Source organism: Cyprinus carpio, chromosome B20 (genome assembly GCF_018340385.1).
Source record: "Cyprinus carpio isolate SPL01 chromosome B20, ASM1834038v1, whole genome shotgun sequence".
In the NCBI taxonomy this organism is placed as follows: Eukaryota; Metazoa; Chordata; class Actinopteri; order Cypriniformes; family Cyprinidae; genus Cyprinus; species Cyprinus carpio.
Genome location: NC_056616.1, coordinates 15,956,172 through 15,977,425, shown reverse-complemented (window position 1 = coordinate 15,977,425; position 21,254 = coordinate 15,956,172). Strand labels below are relative to the sequence as shown.

Sequence of the window (21,254 nt, the reverse complement as noted above, 5' to 3'; positions counted from 1 at the left end):
ATAATTTTTATTCATTGGGTACTAAGATGTTGGCGATAATCAATCAGGTGCTGGGCAGCACCCAGGCACAATCTCATTGGTGGGATGGGATGGAGAGTTCCAAAACTCTTCAATCATAAAAATACATAGTGCTTCTTTTTCTCTTAGCCACTTCAAAAATATAAAACAGAGAATTTGCAAAGCATGCTATAATACAAGAAACAAAATAATGAGGCAGTAAATTAAATACATTCAATTACTCCTCAACTCTCGTTTTCGTTTTATGACATGGTGTGAGTTTTTTGGTGAAATAAGGCAGAGATGGATCAATGCAGACCTTAACTGATGCCCCAGCATATCTTAAGCCGGTTCTGGTATAGAAGAGAATGGACACATCAAAATGGAGGGACTGCTGCTGCAGAATGAAAAGTCTTGTAGGAAGGGGCTTTAAGTCAGAAGGCAAAGTGGTAATCACTCTCTCCCAGACTGCATTCCAAACGAATTTGACTTCCGCTGTCTGTCAGACATGAATAGAAAAACATCACAGAGGTCAAGATCAGTCTGTCTGAATCATTCCAGTTTATAATAATAAAATGATTATGCCCAAAATGTCAAGATTAATTAAAGATTATAAGCTTAAGGTGAAACAGTACAGGATCGCACTACGTACACAGAGAGCTTCCTAGACTGTGTGTCTTTATTCCCGTTACTCCGGTGATCCACAGAGCTGCTCGTGTTGCTGCGGATCAGGACGGGCATGGAGGAGGATGATGGGGTGGGGGAGATTGATGAAGCAACATTAAAGTGGTGGGGTCGCAGGTTATCATCTGGAAAACAAACGAGTACAGGTAAACAACAGAAAGTTTGCGGCAAAGAGCATCTCATTATAACCCATGATGATATTTGATTAGATACCATTTAATGGTAACATAGCGCTCTTTCCCGATCCAGGGCAACTTCCTGAATCCTTCACTTTTCTAAAGAGAAAATAGTGAGTATAAATAGTGCTATGTAACAACTGGTGATGGCAAATTCATGACAAAATTCTAAATCTAGACAGATCTCAGCTGGTGCAATCCACGGCAATAGCAGCACAAGAGCGATGAGATGATTATGTTACGTACAAGGATTTGTCTGGGTTTGTCATCTTGGGTGTCGTGGGATGACCGCTGAGGGAACGACTGCGAGCTAGTTTGGCCCTCCGCATCTCCTTACCTGCAAACAAGATCAGTGTTGGGAAAATAAGCACCTTCCAATTCTCAAACCTTTAGAACCTTTGTCATTCGTAAAGATCAAAAAAAAAAATGAGGTTGGTAAAAAAAAGTTTGATTTTGAAAGAAGTATCTTATGTTCACAAAAGCTGCATTTGATTAAAAATACAGTAACTGTTTTCTAATATAGTAAATATATTTTAAATTGTACTGTAATTACTCCAGTCTTCCGTTTTAAATAGAAAGTTAAAAAAAGCATTTATTTGTCATAAAATCTGTCAATTATTATCAATTTTAATGCTTCGTTGCTGTATTAATTTCTTTAAAAAGCAATTACTGACTACAAACCTTTGGATTGTAGTGTATATAGTAAAACAAATGCAATGTTTTTGTTATTCAGTTAACATTAATGTACATCAGGAAGGATGCTAACCAGCAGAAGAGGATGATGTTGCTCCTGATGTAGATCCTGACATCCCTTTACTACCAGAGAGGCCTGACTTGCTGTCTCGTTCTGCATTACAAAAGCATTATAAACTAAACAAGTAAACACCCATACATATGTAAGCTAGTAAAACATCAAAAGTTTGAGAGAGAGGGTGCATGAATGAACGTCACTCACGTTTCTTCTCCGACTGTTTATCTCCAGCTAGCTTCGCCTCACTCTGCTGTCGTTCCAGCAGTTCCTATGTGTTACAAAACCACAAACACAGCAGTAATGTTTCAAATTATATTTTTGACTTCTTTGTTCTGGCATTAAAAAGTTACATTTACACATAATGAAAAACCTGTTTGTCTTTTCAGGCCCAAAATTGGACAAATAGAATTGTATTGGTGTAAAAAAAACAAAAAAAAAAACAATTGCTGTCTTCATAAAATGATTAAAATGGGTAAATTGCTCACCATTTCAAGTAAAAGAGTCTCCTCCTTCTCCTTTTTCTGATCCAAAAGCTCTCTTTCATGTCTTTTATGATACTATAAACATAAAAAGTTATTTCAACACTAACAGTGAAACAAAATCAGCTCACAGTGTTCAGAAAAAGAAGTTGGTCTTTAAAAACTAAATGGAAAGGGTCAAAGTGACAGATCTTTCATACCGGCTCTGTTATGTCCATTTTGTCCAGCTCCAGAACTGTCTAAGAAAACATAACAAAAGAGTTTGAGGATTTAATTACTTCTATTAATGAAATGATGTTCAATATATTACAAATCTTCACATTTACTTTTTTTAAGAGGCAAAATGCTGTCATTTACGGTGGAATCCATGTGAGGATGAGAGATTTCCTCACACAGCTGTGAGCTTTATTTCATACATGGATCATTTTTGCCCACAAAATTAAACCAAAACTTTGTTAATGTGACCGCGCTTTAATAATGAGAGGCTCACCTTACGCAAAGTTACCACTACATCTTTGTCCTTCTCACGGCACAACAATTTCCGCACACAGAACTCCAGCTGCTGAAGTAGATGTTTGTCTGTTGCCTTGATGACAGATCTCAGTTTGGGTAACATATAACAGAGCTTGTACCTGCCAGAATGTTTATTTTTTGGTTGAATAAAACAAACAATAAGCTCACAACACAGTAAACGAGGACGCAATAACAGAAGTTAAAAAAAATGTGAGCTGTTCACCTGACATTGGCTACAGGGTCACTGACCAGCTCAAGAGCTGGAATAAGGAAATGTTTGCAAAAATACGACTTGGAGAAGAGGTCTATTGTGATTTCACACAGGTCCAGATAGCGAAGCCTGTTCCAGTAGCTTCTACCTTGAGCAAGCTCAAATTCAGAAGAGAGACTGTCCTGATTCACTGAATCTCATACACAAAAATGTAATATAAGCAGATCCTGTTTTTTTTTACCTTGCTTTATTTTGCTGATTATTTCTTGCCGCTGTTCCTGTTTGCGGTTATAGCGCAAGAACACACATAACGTCCTGACAGCTTCCCGCTGGACTGGCAGAACATTCTAGAACAGTGTAAACAGAAGGACAGATTAAATATACACTTAAAATAGAGAGAATCTACAGGCAGGAGTGTGCGTGTAGAAGGTTTACATTGGTAGTGATGATGCTGAACATCCTCTGAAAGAAGCGGAAGTAGATCTGGTCTCCAGAGATGACACGGGGCAGACAGGAGTAGCACTGCAGGAGTTTCTCATGAACCCGCCAGTGCAGCGAGGACGCCGCTTTCTGTTCTGCTGCTACCAAGGCAGGCACCAAGTCTGGTATATTCACCTGCTGTAAGGGTGAGAATGAGACATACACTAACACTGCAACAGTTTGAGGTCAATTTTTTCCCCCCAAATCAATACTTTTATTCAGCAAGGATGCATTAAATTGATCAAAAGTGACTTTTACATTTGTATAAAAAAAGTTTTGAGATGCTGTTCTTTTGAATTTCCTATTCATGAAAGAATCCTGAAAATTTTTTATTATGGTTTCCACAAAAATATTACACAGCACAACTAATTTCGACATTGATAAAAATGTTTCATGAGCATCAAATCAGCATATTACAATGAATTTTGAAGGATCATGTAACATTGAAGACTGGAGTAATGGCTGCTGAAATTTCAGCTTTGCCATCACAGAAATAAATAAGATGTTAAAATATATTAAAATAGAACATGAATATTATTATATTTTGTTATTATTATATATTATTATTATGTTATTATGTTCCAATGTAATAATATTTCACAAAATTTTAGTTTTTACTGTATTTTTCATCAAATAAATGCAGCATTAGTGAGGATAAGAGATTTCTTACAAAAACATAAAAAATTCTTAAAAGATTTCGATATATTGAATATTTCATTCATTAGTATTTAGAAGTACTTACAGCCTCATACTGTGTTGTTTTATTATGCTATGTTTGACAGTTCTTGCCATTTTGCTAATAATTTTAATTAAAATATAAATCATTTTATTATAATTAAATATTATTATTTAAAATAATTAGTTATTATTATTTTCATAAATATTTTTAAACGACATAATTAAAATGTTTAGTATTTTTGTTTATTACTATTTGGACCATAAATATTTCAGGTAAAACTAAAAGTCTAAAAGATCACAAAAAGTCACAATAGAAAATTCTAACTAAAAGCATCAAAAATTAAGCAGGTACCTTGCTCTCAGGTCCTGCTCCCTCCCCTCTGGAAGTGGCCAGCTCTAAAGTCTCTTGAAGATTGTTCAACAGAGCATCCAATACCTGCAGATTCAAAAGCATTGAGCTAACACAAATCAACAAAGCCTTCTCGTCATCAGATATTTCAGAAACATATTTCTGCCAACCACAGGAAGGGGCTCTAAAATTGGAGATAGGCTGGTGTGAGATCACTGATTATAACAGATAGTCTATAATGTTGGGTTTCCATCATCATTAATCATGAAAATCACTATGTCTGATGACTCAGGGAGCTTTGCACTATAGTGGATGCTAATGCAGTGTGTGACTAACACTGCTCAGAGGATCATGACAGAATAAACAATACCACACTCTAGCCTTAGCTAGGGAGGTGCAATGTATTCATTCATCCTACACAAAGACTCACTCGCTTGTGCACAGAGCTTTATACACACACGTAGGCACAGTATGTCTGGCACCTATAAAGAATTTTTGGTAGTTTGGTGTTAAAGGTGATGTGTGGAACTTTTTTGATGCTAAAAATATTATTATTATTTTTTTTTTTCAAATATCTAATCAAATTGCGATCAATTGCAAATGGGGGAGTTTTTGGAAAATCTGCCATTTTTTCCAATTCCATTTAACTGGTGCAGAAATTACACACCTTTAAGGTCTACAGGTACAGTAGTACATTTTTGTTAATCTATTACAAAGACGGAACCAAATAATTTTATTTCTTTGATTCACACACACTCCAGAAGGGAATTTCTTGCTGATGTGCATCCAAAAGCAGAAGTTACATAAGCTCTGTTGTCCTTGCGAGGGGGGGGGTTTTAAATGGTCAGATGGCTATTTGTTCAAGCGAACTCAGCAGTCAGTAGAGGTTCTGAGAAAGGCTGAATCTTTCTGTGAAGAAAGTTGCTGTCTCGCACAGACAGTGTGCCAAGGAAATGACCATGCTGACTGAAGCTGTCACAGACAGCTGAAAGCTCTTTTTATAAACAAACACACACACACAAACACACACACACAAACACACACACACAAACAAACCTTTATTCATGTCTCACCTCTAATGAGTCATCCTGCAGCAAAGTGATTAGCTCTTTGTGTATGTAATGCACATTTGGGCCAAGCAATTTGACCACCTAATGCAGAGGGATTAGAAAAAATGGTATTGTACATTACACACTGCTACCTTCAAAATGTGAGTCACATTGTGTACTATGACAAAAACATGTGAGTTTCTAAGTTTTTACCTCATGGAAACCACCAGCTGCCGTCCTCCGTACTGAAATCTCAGGATCATGACAAAGACTTGAGAAGGTACGATATAATTCAGACAGAAAGTGGTTTGGATCTGCAAATAACACTATGGCCTGAAAATAAATACAGAGAAGAAAATCTACAGATGAGACTCCAGACACACAGCAATAGGCTTATAAATTATTCAAGAAAGTAATCTTAAAAAAATATATAGTACTAAATATTTCAAATAAAAGCTGTTCTTTAGAACTTTCTATTCATCAAAATATCCCGAAAAAAAAATATCATGGTTTCCACATGGTTTTACTGTATTTCTGATGTAGTATGATATCTATTATAGTGTAGTTCAGACAAAAATTTAAACTATTGTTTTTTTTATATATATATTAAAAGGACTAGGGCTGTGAAGCTCCAAAACAACAAAATAGAAACATTATAAAGTATTACATAAGTGGATCATTTAACTATATTTCAGTTTGCTGTTTTTCAAGTGTTCCGAAATATAAGAGGAACCGAATAAAATTTCATTTGTCACTCAAAAAAAAAAACTTGCTATATACACATTCATGAAAATTAACTGAGAAAAGCCCACTGGAGGCAAACATCATCAGTGAATAACAACTCTATATAACATACAAGTCATGAAGACTACTGTACTTCTATGACATTATCATCATGCTTTTGTGTCCCTCTTAAAAAAGCGACTGGTTTCTTAGACATAACTTTCAGCCACCTACATCTCAGACTGTTTGCAAACTTATTCAGAGCGACTGCAGCTATAAATAACCACACTAACAACAAAGGACCACTTCAGACACTGATGATGGAGCAGACAGAGGTCTAATTTCCTCAAATGAGATGTCGAGCTATTCTAGAAGACTTTGCCTCCACTTACAGATGTTAAAAATAGATAACAGTGCCTGAAAAAATTGGTTGGTCATAATGCCTTTAAATCAAAATTATTCTGAAAAACTAATCTTTTAAACATTTTAACATATTAAGACTTACAATAAACTGCAAGGCAATTTTGTTTAGACTTCAGGCCGAAACATATATAGATGCAAGTCAGGGAAACTCACAGGAAAGTTGTAGGCACAGTTCCTGCGCACTAGGGCGTATTTGTTCTCCAGCTCCAATGGGTAGGTCTGGCTTTCGCAATGCCCATTTTCATGCTGCAAACCCAGACAGCACAGCTTCTTATAAAACTCCAGAAACCAGAGGTGCTGCTCGTCAGTAAAAGACTCTGTTCAAATGAGAGATACAAAAATCCATGTGATGACTCATGTTCTGTAATCCTAAAACATTTCAGAAAGATGTAAAAAGGAAGCGGACAGTCACCTGAGAGCCCGTGACAAAGCTTTCCATACTGGAAGGACAAGGAGGCCAGCACTGCCTCATCCCCTTTGAAGCATTTTTCACAGAATGCCTTCACCAAGGGAAATATGACACAAGTCCTGTCATCTGTGAAAAATGTTGACAGAAAAGAGGGGAGGGTGAGAGGATGAGAGAGAGAAAGAGTGTGAGACAAGTTTCAACATCTTTTCACAAAGGGGCCACATGCTAGTATCTGAATCTGATGTCCCAGCATGCAAAATAAAGCGCTTAAGGTTTGGAAATGAAAATAAGCAGTGTCTGATGGTATGAGCAGGTACGCAGCATGTGTTTCAAACTGTACTCTGTGAAATAATAAGAAGTCCAAATGTTTTCACACCTCTGTTTCGCTGAAATTTAACTGCATTTCAGATAGTTGGACATCCATAGCAGAAAAGCTGATATTAATATTGATAATATTCCTTAAAGCAAGACATTACATAGATATCACCATATCTCCCCAGTTGATTAATCATAGTATACATTAAGATATTTTTTTTTGTATTACAAGTTTTCTGAAATCTTAACTATAAATATGCAAATGAGGCATTTAATACACATTAATTTGCATACAATTCCAGAACAGAAATATGAACATTGGATAAAGCCAGGTTTAAAATTCATGTTTCATTTGGTCATTCAGAAGATTTTGAATATGTCTTTTTATCACTCCATTAATCAGAAAATCCTGTCATCATCAAGAAAAACTAAAAAACTGTCTTTAAATATGTATTGTAATTAAAAACTACTGACACAAATAGATAAAGTTTCATAAAATAAACACTTAAATGTGTATTTTAGATGTTTTCTTTCCATTAGCCCTAAAGACGAATAGCAAAATAGCCAACAATTTCAAAAATTTATCAGTGCATAAAAAACAACCAAAAAAAAAAAACAAAAAAAAAAACCAAACATTGGTTTTACTTGTAGTGTCATGCATTAAAAATTAGCTTCATTTTTGTTAAAGATACTCAAACAAACAATATCAACTACATATTTATCCACATATAAAAACATTTTATTACATTAATAATTATTGGTTGTCACTTCTGTTTTAATAAAACAACTAACATGAGAATCCAATTAATTCAATAAACACCGTGAGAGGCTTACCACTGTCAAACATTTCTAAGAGGTTGATGATGGTGTCGAAAGCTGCCAGTCTCACAGTACTGGCTTCATCTTGGGCCAGCTCAACCAGTTCAGGGAGTACTTCAACCTTAGTGTGGTCCAGCCTGGGAAAGAGCAAATCAAATGATCCATACTGATACTGTACACAAAAATATTTAGTGGAGAAGATGTTATTTCTAACAGAATATCCCAAAGTGCTTAAGTTTAAGCATCAGTCTGTCACATTGTGAAAAACGTGCATCCCTTGGTTTAAATATGTGGCAGAAAATGTCTCACATTCAAATCATGTGGCAAGAACAAATACTCAAAAACTAAAAAATGTATATAAAAACCAACACTATATGTGTTATTTACAATTTAAATGATCCAATATACTCTGATTTTCTATCTAATGTCTGCGAGTCAAGGTGTGCGAATTACCTCCCATAAGCACGACTAGTTTCATGTTTTAAGTATTATAGCTTTATTGAAAAAACAGGGGACCCCCCCCCCCCCCAACTGTATTTTTTTGGGTGTTATGGGGGAAGGTCCCCTGGTTTTTCAATAAAGCTATAATACTTGAAACATGAAACTAGTTCAAATTAAAATTAAATGAAGTTTCGATTGCTGTATTAAATTTCCTGCTCATTTTACATCATATTTTATTTTTTATGTGTTTTTACAGTGTTGCTCATTATCAGGCTCGTTGGGGGAGGCAGGAGAGGCACAGCTTCCCCAACATTTTGAGGTGAAAATGGGAGGAGGACGATTTAATGTTTCACCATTTCATTCACAATTCATTTCAGTTCATGTCTCAGAATGTGTATTTTTTGTTTGTAATTTCACAGCTGTAATACAGTAACATGTTACTGTAATACCCCCCAAGAACTTTGACACAATTCGAACACTACTACTTTTCCATATAGGATTAAGTCATTTAGATTTGGCAGCATTGGATATTCAAATAACAAAATGTTCTTTTTAACGAAAGCTCTGCTTCATATCTTTTTACCCAATTCCCCTGGTGATGTTCTCCAGCTGGCGGCACATGCAGGCGCGCACCTCATACTCCACATCCTGGCATAACGACCTGATCAGTGGCAAAAGGTCTTTCTTCACTCTGCAGAGAGAAGCCATGGTAGACATTTTAAGCAAATAAACAACACAAAGTGTATTTTTAAAACATCACCTTAAATATCATTACGTTAAGAAGAAAATGATTCTATATTAGGAATATCATATAATAAGTTGTTCCTGTCCCCTTAATTGATTGGTTAAGTGGCGTTTCCAATGTAGAACTCACATTGATGACTCAAACTTGCCAACAACCTTTCCTAAGATGCGACAGCTGGCCAGACGTGCCAGGACAGACTGGGAGAGCTGATGTTTCGATAACAGAGGACTCAGAATCTGTGCAAACAATCAATCAAAGCAAATCAAATTTTAATTCCCACTAATAGCTCATTTCCATGCCATATCCCATGGGGTTAGAAATGACAGACAGGAGAAATACTGCAGCTGTCATTACCTCTTGCCTGATAGTATCCTTTGGTAAAGCATCAATTGCGGAAAGCAACGTTTCCAGCCAAGCATTGCTGACCACTATTAAAAATAAAGATATAGTAGTTGATTTAGTCCTTGACATGCAGAAATGTGCATATTTCACTCTGGCATACACTACCATTCAAAATCTTGGGGTCTGTAAAATTAAAAGCAATTTTAAGCAATGTTTTTGAAAGAAACTTATTCAAGGTTGCATTAATTTGATCAACAGTAACTGTAGTATTGTGAAATATTATTACAAATTACAATACAATTCCTTTTCTTTCCCTGTAAAGGCAAAGCTGAATTTTCAGCAGCCATTAATCCAGTCTTCAGTGTCACATGAATCTTGAGAATTTATTTTGATATGCTAATCTGGTGCTTAAGAAACATTTATTATTAATATCAAAACAGTTGTGTTGCTTTTTTATTTATTGTATATATGCTTTACATGCTTTCTCAAAAAATGGTAACCTGTGTCCCTGTGGTCGAGATTTAGGAGAACTATCTGCAAGATTGAGTGGGTGTGTGTCTGGATGAGGACAATGTCATCTTGGAGAACAGTCAGGAAAGATCCTGCTGCGGCGAGCTGCATATCCGCCCCAGCTACATGAAGCACTTCCTGTTGAGGTAGAAGAAGGAGCTCTGTAGGATCATTCACAAACAGCACATGTCAAGAAGTCACAGAAGGAACTCAACAACAAAAAGCAATAAATGAAATACTGTTTTGCCTACCCTGACTTTTGGCACCACCCTGCGAAAGGTCTCCGCTGGGTTCTGACGCACCAGGATTGGCAGGTTAATGATCACGCTGGCCCGCTGGACATCCTCACCAGAACTGAACAATACAGAAACATGGCCAGTGAAATAAATAGCATGGTTGTAGTTCTGCTGTATTTCAGAAGTTTTCAGAAGTCTGAAATTTATCCTATTTTATGTACTACATTCATGTACCACATTTATTTAAAATATGCAGTCTCTTGAAGACATGCACTTGTTCATTTATGAGATTCCACAATCTTGATGCTCAAATGCTTGTATTCATAGATGTCACATGACATCACACTCTTACAGAAATGCTCACCTGAAGGGCAAAACAAGGCTTTCCTCCACTGACCGTCAGTTATTTTTACTCACTCCTCACTCTTAACCTCAACATGGTTCCTGACACAACACATACCCCTCCACATGTCATTTTTCGATGTAACCTATGCTCACTCTCACCCTCCCAGCTTTTTACTATGGTTTCATCTTTGCTTCCTTCCCCTAAACTGTTAGAATCTTTTGATGCTAACAGTGCTACTGATACTTTCTGCTCCACTCTTAAATCTTGTTTAGACACTGTCTGCCCCTTGTCTTCCAGGCCAGCCCATACCACCCCTTCTGCTCCTCGGTTATCTAATGTTATCAGCGAACATCGTTCTAAGCTCAGGGCTGCTGAAAGGGTGTGGTGCAAATCCAAAAATCCTACTGACCTTAATGTGTATCAGTCACTCATCTCTTCCTTCTCTGCTAATGTCTCCACTGCTAAAAGGAAATACTACCATAACAAAATTAACAATTTGTCTAACTCTCGCATGCTCTTTAAAACATTCTCCTCGCTCCTTTGTCCTCCTCCTCCCCATCCTGCATCAACTCTAATTGCTGAGGACTTCCATATTTTTCATTAATAAAATTAAAAACATCAGTGCACAATTTTCCACACCACAATCTGTCAAGCACATCTTACCAGCAAATATAGTGCAGCTGAACCTCCTAGACGTTCTCTCTGAACACTCTCATGTCTATCAGTCTCTCATGTGTGCTGTTGTTCTAAATAATGAACCATAAACAGGTATTCATTACTTTTTCAGGGATAGGTTGTCCCTGTGTCCTTTGTTGGCAGACGGTTATTTAATAACCAAGAAACAGCCTGACCTGCTGCCAAGTTTGTCTAAGAAGAAAGTAATGCTGTCATGCTCTGTGCACTTTTTGAATATGGTCAATAATGTGCAGCACCTCAGCAAAGCCTGTGTTTATACACTAAATGACAGAGGTACCATGCAATGAGAAGAGCAGCTGGCATCTATACGAAGACGAAAGACATAATCAGCTAAAGACCAGGTGCTGAATGGTTTGGAAACACAATCCCACGGCCGTGAGCCTCGAGTCTCTGTTTGCTCCGGCCAGGTCCTGGCTGGAAAGTGGTCAGAAAGAAAAAAGAGCTACGCTTGCATTTGTAATGAGATTTCCCTGGTAAGTGAACGATACACAATGGCCTCAGCCTAGAAGAACATTTTATTATATTAAGAAGTTGCTTTTTCATAGCTCAAGAGACCTCATGGAGATTTCAGATATGTTTCTTGTGAAATGAAGAGAAATAAAAAAGAAAAAAGGAAACAAAAAGATAATTGGTAGCATACTAAATGGAGCTATACAATTAGATGAACAGAGCTAAAATATGAAAGTAGGTAACACTGGCTTAGATCATTTGATTTAGGAAGAAACTAGTGAAGAATATTTGAATTGACATGGCTGTCTAGGAAAAACATAATGTTCTTTCCTATGGAAGGTTATACAACAAAATATGTTTAGAAAGGCTCATTTTGGAAATACTTTACCTTGTGTTTGGAATCTTTGAAAAGGGACCAGTAAAACAATTCACATCAAACCCTGGCTGAGTTCAAGTGTGTCTCGAGTTTCAACACAAGATTAGGAAAGTGAGAGAATCGGAGAAGGCACCATGCAGTGGCAAAAAGTGACACACTGTTTGAATTCTACCCCTCCAAAAGAAATGAGTCAGCAGTTGATTGTTGAGCCAGCAGGACTGTAATGAAACCTAAACAAAGCCCACTTAGTAATTAGTTTACATTTGGCAGCCTCCCTAATCCTTCCAACCCCAACAGGGCCAATGATGATGCTGGGAAGAAAGTGAAGAGCTCAGGCTGTTTGCACTCTGTCTGTGAACAATCATTTCATTCCCTACAAATGACACTATAAATGGTATGTGAAAAGCCAAATAATATATGGCTATGTTTTAATGAACATCAATGTAGATCATGTAGTTATAGACATCTACCAGCATGGGTAATGGGGCCATGCTAACCAAACACCTGGAGTGTACAATACCTTAACAGAGTCATTCCAACAAACAAGTCCTGACACAAACAACAAAAAGCATGTCTTACAGTAAAACCCTGCAGCCTCATCAGTATGACTCTCAGCAAGATCAGTGATGCATTCAGTGCTGTTCCTGACATCAGCACATCAGAATGGAAAAATCTAAACTCACAGTACCTAAAAGCTGGTAGCAGCAACTTCTCTGGCCAAGGCAGTGAGTGTTTACCTGCTGCTTAAACTGTAACCAAAACGCACAATTCCAGAGTTGTATAATCGCTTATTTATGTAGCATAGAGTAGCATATTTGCAAAATAAGCCCAATGAAACATGCAAGCTTCAACTACATAGAATATCAGGGGAATCACTGATAAAGGGACCAAAATTCCCTTTTGCAAGGCATGCAATGCATTTGAAATGTTAAAAAGCATTGTGTACCACAGTGAGACAATAAAAAAAACATCAAATTAGGCCTCATGTAACCTCATGTAAACTGAGAAGTGGGCATTCTGAGGGGTTACTTGATATCAGTGTGGATTGTTCGAGCTTTATAATTGAGAATAATTACAAAGTTGTCACAGAAAACAAACAACTTGACAATGTTGATACAATGAAATATGATATTGGTTTATACAATACAAAATGAATAGGTGTGCAAAATGCTAAAAATGTCTCACTAAGATGGCACCACGTTTGCGTAACCATAATCTATGAGGTGTCTGCACATCAGAAACACCTCCTCTTTTAACCATTCATCCATTTCTTAACAAGCACTCTCTTTCCTGTCATCTTACAGATGCTCTGGCAGCCTGCTTTTACGTGCCAAATGACAGCGAACAGGGGCAATTAAATTGTTCTCAGAACTAGTTTGCCACCCGAGGGAGTCGGGCTGTGGACCGACTCTGGCACATAATTAGCACAGGCAAGGAGCAATATAGAAATTTATAGGTTAAAAATCAGGTGTTCAAAAAAGGGATTGTGTCTGAGTTTTGGGTCAAAAAGCATAATAAGAAATAGTTTGGATATTTGGTCCAAGTATTTTCTTCTCTGTATTGCATGGAAGTGTACAGCATGTAATCAGATAAAAGGTCAACTGCTGCTATGTTGTTCTAGTAGCAGGAAATCAAATGTCTATGTCAATGGCCAATGTCTATGACTAGGGAACAAGAACTGAATAGAAGGAGCTGGACCATAGAAGCTGACTCCATAAATGTCAAAAACAATGGTGCTCCAACTAGACCGATGTTGTGAAAATATGTCTGCCAAACGGATAAATGAAAATCTATTAATATATACACTCAAAAACATTTATGTATTAAGTTATACAGTATAAGTTTATACATTTATCATCAATAAATCCAATTTCTCATATATTCTAATTAAATTAATATTGCTTGTTCTACAACTACCCATATTTTATCCATATTCATACTTTTTACTAAATAAATGTAATTGTTCTCAAAAATATGTTGAAAAAGATTTATGCTGATTCTAAGCAATTTCAATAAATGCATTTCGAAAACATGATTATTTATATAAGTTCAAATAGATGCAAAAAAATTATAATAATAATCTATGCCATGATTTTTCTTTTGAGTGCAGAAATTTTACCAGTTTCATTTACAGTATATATGATTGACAAATATGCATCACATTAGGTTTTCTCGCTTGTTAATGTTAGAACAGCGTAATCTGAATGAATGAAAATCATATGCAATTCAAATACATAAATATTACATTTAGACCTATATTATACCTCTAAACATGATAAATAAACCACTTTTAAAATAAGATTTACCTGAAGTACCCTTTTGTATTGGTTTATGTTCTCTTAATGCTGATAAACAGGTATAAGAACAAAAACTATACTGTATAAATAAAATCTAGTCTAGCCCTCTATTATAACTTTGGTTCACTGTTCAGCTTGGAATGTTTTTAAACTTCTTAAACTTTTCTAAAACTCGACTAAGACAAAGTTTAACCAAGAATATACTGATGTGCATTTGCTAACTTTAAATTCATGATACTGTAAGATTAGACAAACCCAAGATGTGCAGATTCTAGGGAAATCTGATCAAATTTTAACTCAGTCTCCTTAGTAATCAGCACCATATCTATCCAACTTTAATGATCAGATAACACTATATCAATGCTAAACTGGCATCTGAGAGACAGTAACATTGAAACTTTAGAGTGGTGACTCCCCGAAGTCGAGATGAGATGAGCATGGTAGCTCTACCTAGATATCAGTGAGAGACCATTCAAGAGATCCATTATTCATAAGACTACTACAGCGGCGACGACACCGCCTGCCCTGACCCACTGAGCTGGATGTTCTGTGCCAGTCAGCAAGCACTGAGAAGTTGTTGTATGGTCAGCTTACCCCGGATACACATTTGGCTAAACAGTTGCAGCTAACAATGCTGGTGGGGGTAAACAGTTTCCAGAGTGTCGAGTGGAAAGAAAGAGTAATGAGCACAACTGATTTCTACAATCTGGGACAAATAGATTTGTGACTAATGATGCAAAGCATGACATAGTTTAAGCTAGAAACAAAACTGGCAACCCTAGAGGCCTCAGCCTCCTACCTGAGAATGAGATGATGTGGCTTAAGAGGTTTTGTTTAAATCTTGTTCAAGTGATATTTCAAGAGAAATAAAAATGGTACCTGTTTGTCAGTAAAGGTATAGTGGTCATATTAATGGTGACACTTGGTTGCATTATATTTTTTAAGTCTATGCAACAGAGACTGTTTGAATGGGAGAATCGATCCATCCAATCAACAACCGACAGATGCAACCAAGTCCCTCCCATGCATTTTTAATTTTTTTTTGATAAACTTTTAAATCTGATGTATGTCACAATATGGGAGAAATGATCTGAAACTACTACCGTCACATCACAGCTTTATAGATTTCAGAATTATTCTTTTTTCAAGCTGATGAACGATAAAAAACATTGATAACCAATCAGAATGTACTCGACTTTAAAGAAATCAAGCATTTAAAAAGACAGGAGACATGCAGCTAGCACTTATAATAAAAAGAAGGTTGCCGTTCGCTGGTATGGATGTATCTTTACAGTTTGTATTCTTGGTGTGAACAGGCATTTAATCTAGCAAACTTGGACCTAACAATACTAACAAACTAGCCCTAAAAATTTCTGAAAATATCAGTCATAGTGGTATTACCACAAATGGGTCATATTTTACCTTAGAAGGTAGACTGCTCGCTCTATGTCATTCAGATCTTCATCCACAGTGAGCTTATCAATCTCTTCTGCAGTCTGCAAATAGTGGAAACAAGACAAACAGCTATTAAAACTGGCCTTGCTATCAGCACTTTACAAAAAACACAGTGCTCTAATAAAGAAGGAAGCAAAAGTCATTAGCATAAAATGTTGAGCGTCTCCATAGCAAAGACGGAAATCTGCAAAAGTAGTGCATCTTAAAGAATGGCCAATAACTGGGCAAGATTCCATTACAGATGACTCAGCCAAATATGTGAGGAGGCTGCAGGGAGGCAGGATGCGAGGCAAGAGGGACTGCGTGGGAAGAGATAGTGTGGGGGACGGGAGCCATGTGTGGGTGCCTAGTCTATTACTTTAGGGCTCTCAGAGCCACGATGTTTTTTGGAACCTCCCCATTAAAAAAAGATAAGGGACAGAAAACACCCGCCCCCTCTGTAGGCGTTGCATTATTCCCGCATACGTGATGCTGAGAGATGAGAGAGCATCCTTGCTCAACTTCACTGCTGCCAGGTACATGATTGCAGAGACGCCAAACATAACGTAGACACAACTCCATGTGAATGCAAACGCTTTACGTAAAGGAATTCGCGGTAGTGATAGGAATAACGTTCTGGTTTGAAGTGGAAATCCTCTATTCCGCAGTGGTGAGGCGCGAAAACGAGGAGGCGAAGCGGTGATGCGGACAGCTGACAGAAACTGCGTCACTCAGCAGACTGAAGTGGGCAACCCCCGTCCTTCCCTAAGGATGCTAGAACAGTTACTACTTCACATAAAGATAATAGAGTGTACGACGCGATAATGCTTAATAAACAGTCGTGGCGCGTGCAACAAAATAAGCGGAAGCGTTTTCTGTTTTAGTATTTCCGTAAAGAAATCACCTGAGCGTCCAAAAAAAAATTCCTCCACTCTTAAGATACAGCATGCATAAAAATCATTAAATCCTTATTTGTTACAGAGTTAATGAGAACTAGCCTATACGAAGCAAACAGTTAGCAGTCATTTATCGAGAGAGGAAAATAGTATACATAACGTTACCTTCAGGCTCCTGCGTATGGGTCTCTCGATGAAAGTAAGATCCTGCAGGTCATCTATCTCCCCAAACAAACTGGACTGGCTCGGCGTCATTTTCCTCACAAACATCTGTCCTAAGTGTCTTAGTCAATGTGTCAGACGCGGGTGTCAAAGTCCTGTCATTATTGTGGCTCCTTGACAGTAAATGACTGATGTGATGTCTTTGATGAAGAGAGGACGGTCCTCCCACGACAAACGCGTCCCACTGGTTGCAAAGCTTGATCTATCACTAATTTATTTGCGTGGTGTTCAATTGTTTGTGCAGTTTCTACACGCGCTTTCAGCTAACGCGCGTGCGCTGACGGCACATAGTAAGGGATTCCTTCGATAGAAGTGTTGCTTACTTTTCGAGAAAAAGATGGATTCGGTGCTCGTTTCCCCACTGGAGCAGCTCGAGATGTCGAGTGCTAATGGTCAGCGCGTGCTGGTGATCAAAAATGAAATCCTTCCCCCGCTTATGATAAAAACAATCCAGATATGGCTGTTGTCATATGAAGAAAAGATCCCTGATATTCCTAAATGTAAGCGCGCAGCTGGCGTAAACTACATTTGCAGGTTAACCTGGTCACACATACATGTTCACCTGCCTCGGTTGACGTTAGCTCGCTAATAATACGACAACAAAGTTGAAAAAAATGGCCTGTCGAAAAAACTCCTCCCGAGAAAGCCGTACATTTTGTCTACTTCATGCTCACCTCAAGTAATCTTCTGTAAATCTAGCTCAAATGGCAACACGGATCGTCTCATAAAAGCTACGTCTTTTAGATTGTGGATGTGCTAGCAAGCAGGAATATTAAAACCACGCAAACGCACTGCACCAACTAAACTGGTTTCCATGGAGACAGCATGCCACAGCAGCTCAGAGCGGCTGGAACGTCAGAGCGTTCTTTCGAAGGACTCAGAACTCAGAGCATTTACTGAATGGTTTTGACTGTCGTGTTGTAATTGATTACGTTGACTTACGGAATAATATTCTAAATATGGCTAATTCCGGGTAAACATTCGGCTTGTAACAAACTGAAAGTGTGACGTTTTGCTCGTCGTGTTAAATTGTAAACCAGCGCACAGTGATTCAGGCTAACACATTTACACAACAATTAAGAATGATAAAAAGTAACTTAATAGCCACATTTAAACTACTGAAGGAATCTAGGATTAAAGTTGTATTTTAACTGTGTGGTAACTTGGCAGTGGCACTGTATTTTTAACCACACTAATACTGCAAACTTGAAATGCATAATAGTAGCCTAATACTTTACTACTACTGTGTTCCTTTTTGCCAAATGTTAACCTTTTCCATTTTTTTCTCAGCTGCAATTGTAGGGTACTGGAGTTACACTACAGTGGACTTTAAGCAGTGGCAGTTCTACATTGAATTAAACCCTAGGCGAGACCCCCTTAGTTTTTTAAATAACCAATAAGTTTTAACCAAAATTTGTATAAAGATGATTCTCAACTATGTTTTGAAAGATATAATGGAATGAATTGATACACCATTTTACTTTTTGCAATATGTGGGTAAAATGGCCATAAATTAATATTCCCATTCAATGCAATGTATCTATACACTGTCTCTAATTTGCATATTAGTGTGTTCTTGGAGCAACATTTTATGAAAAAAGAAGTGTAATAATTGGAGTAATAATTGGCAACATTTTAATAATAATATCTAATATTTCATAGGAATACTGATGTATAATTTATTTCCATATTCACTTGTTGTGTCTCCCAAAATGCCTGATAAACATGGTTTAAGCCCCGATGTCCTCTGCAGTGGACACGTATGAAATCAATGCCCTGCTCTGTAACAGAAAGTAATTTTTTTTATTTGAAACCCCATGATGTTTTGACATAACGTCTGAGATGTTGGTTTATGAAATACAATTTGAAAAGTAGTCTGATTTAAATTATAATTTTTATAATTACACAGATTTGAAAATTCCATTGGCTAATAACAGGGCCTAATGTTAACCCAACTGATTGAAATAAATAATAACTGAACTTGTAACAGTTTTGTTGCAAAGCACAATATTATGGTGAAATTAGATGTTTGTTGAGTTAAAACCCGAATTATTGTTGTATAAGCATAGCAAGCATCATAGCAAAAAGGCTAACAAATTTAAGAGTTATACCCACCAATTAACATTAGCCCTTCATTCATGACATGGATACCGCTACGCCCCGCTCCCCTTTCCCTTTCTCACACAGCTTCTGTGCACGGCACCTTCTCAGTAAACAGGGGTGCCAATTTGCCAATTCCCCACACAGTGAAATGATAGATAATAGAAAATTGCTTTGCGGTGGTGCTACAGAGGATTATTTTTATTTTTAACTGCTTGTGCCGCCCCTCACGTATCATGAAAAAATGCCACCCCGGGCGGCTGCCCGGTTCGCCTGTGCCAAAAACCGCTACTGACTTCAAGTATGTTTTATTTCTTGTAGTGTACTTTACAGCACAATATCAGTACTGAAGTTTTAATGTAGACTATTTATCTGAAGTTGTATTGCACTGAACTATAAAATGTAGTGCCCTAAACTGCAGTTGCACTGCAAGGAACTATATGTGCACTGCATAGTAAAATTATAGGGAAGTCAAAAGTGAACTGCAGCTGTAATGCAGTTACACTACACTGAACTTCAAGTATACTTCATTCAAATGTAGTTGTAGGCTACTACAATATATAACATCTACAACAGTAGTATAACAGTACTACAGTTAAAAACATTTTAGCTAATTTTTAGCACAATTTGTGTAGCACAGCATCATATTACTGAACAAAACTGCATGTTTTCCTGTTTCGATTAAAATAATACTGCAATTACACTGCACTTCATTTTTGTAAAGGATGGACATTTTGCGGCAAGGCTCAATAGACTCAATATGTATTGCTGTAAGTCTCCGTTGGGCTCTTCCAAGTTATGAATCAAATAGACTGGCACAAGGGCCAAGTGGTAAAGTGTCAGTCTTCAAAAGCTAAAATTCTATAAAGGCCCCGATAAACTTCAAACGAAATTGAATAACCAACTGATATAACGTCATTTCGGAAAAAAAATCAGGCCAAAACGAAGTTCGTTTTGAGTTCATTTCAGCAGTTCGGCTGACCAAAGCAAACTTTCTGGGGGAGTTCATCTCGGTTACGTATGTAACCACAGTTCCCTGAATAGGGAACGAGATGCTGCGGTGACGTCACCGTATGGGAACACCTTCGGTGTGACGAATGTCTGAAGCCCTATACCATCTCGCCAATCCTATTGGCCAAATAGCGCTTGGCACCGCCCTACGCATGCGTACGCATCGTATACCCGGCCGCCGCGCGCTATTTCGCTCAGATTTCATGAACTGAAGAGAAGAACGCTATCAGGTATGGAACGGCCGGGACCGCAGCATCTCGTTCCCTATTCAGGGAACTGTGGTTACATACGTAACCGAGATGTTCCCTTTCATAGGTCACTTCGATGCTGCGGTGACGTCACCGTATGGGAACCCTATACCATAACGCCTGACGTACCTGATAGCTAGGAATCAAAGAAACCATCTGCTCAAGCGGAGAGAACCCGGGAGCCAGGAGCCGTCCTTACATCCAAACTGTAAAACTTGATAAAAGTGTTCGGTGAGGACCATCCTGCCGCAGCACAGATATCAGCCATAGAAGATCCACTGAGGGCCGCCTGAGAGGAAGCGACTGCTCTAGTGGAATGAGCTTTGACTCCTAGAGGCGAAGTGAGACCGCGCGCCTCATAGGCTAAAGATATTGCCTCCACCAACCAATGGGACATGCGTTGCTTTGTGACAGCATGGCCTCTATTCTTGTGTCCAAAACAGACAAACAGCTGGTCGGACTCACGCCATGAGGCTGATCGATCGACATAAGTCTTGAGCGCTCTGACAGGGCAAAGACTTAGATCTTCTGATCCTGTCCCAGCAGGGGGTAAAGCCTCCAGGACCGTCTGCTGAAAATGAAAGGGGTTCGAAGCGACTTTAGGGACATAATTAGGCCTCGGTCGCAGCAATACCTTCACAAAGCCCGGTGCAAAATCCATGTACGACGGCGAAACAGAAAGAGCCTGTAAATCCCCAACTCTCTTGAGGGAGGATAAAGCCATAAGAAGAACTGTCTTCAAGGTCAGGATTTTATCCGGTACGGTTTCCAAGGGCTCAAACGGATGTCCTGATAGACCTTGCAGTACAATAGATAAATCCCATGAGGGAACTCGCACAGGGCGGAAA

General features: G+C 37.9%; 1 protein-coding gene across 1 annotated transcript; it reads right to left on the bottom strand.

The window, feature by feature from the left end:
- On the bottom strand, nt 1-18,156 carry LOC109076907 (serine/threonine-protein phosphatase 4 regulatory subunit 4-like). Its single transcript, XM_042746165.1, has 25 exons — nt 16,991-18,156; nt 15,918-15,991; nt 10,346-10,448; nt 10,085-10,232; nt 9,597-9,670; nt 9,372-9,478; nt 9,081-9,188; nt 8,072-8,193; nt 6,926-7,048; nt 6,667-6,830; nt 5,581-5,700; nt 5,392-5,469; nt 4,322-4,405; nt 3,247-3,429; nt 3,053-3,158; nt 2,824-2,971; nt 2,578-2,719; nt 2,288-2,326; nt 2,094-2,165; nt 1,813-1,876; nt 1,624-1,704; nt 1,104-1,194; nt 895-956; nt 650-806; nt 1-496 (listed from the first exon to the last, which is right to left on the bottom strand). The coding sequence occupies exons 1-25, from the start codon at nt 17,093-17,095 to the stop codon at nt 451-453; spliced, it is 2,601 nt and encodes an 866-aa protein (XP_042602099.1). The 5' UTR covers nt 17,096-18,156; the 3' UTR covers nt 1-450.
- Nucleotides 18,157-21,254: the final 3,098 nt, after the last annotated feature.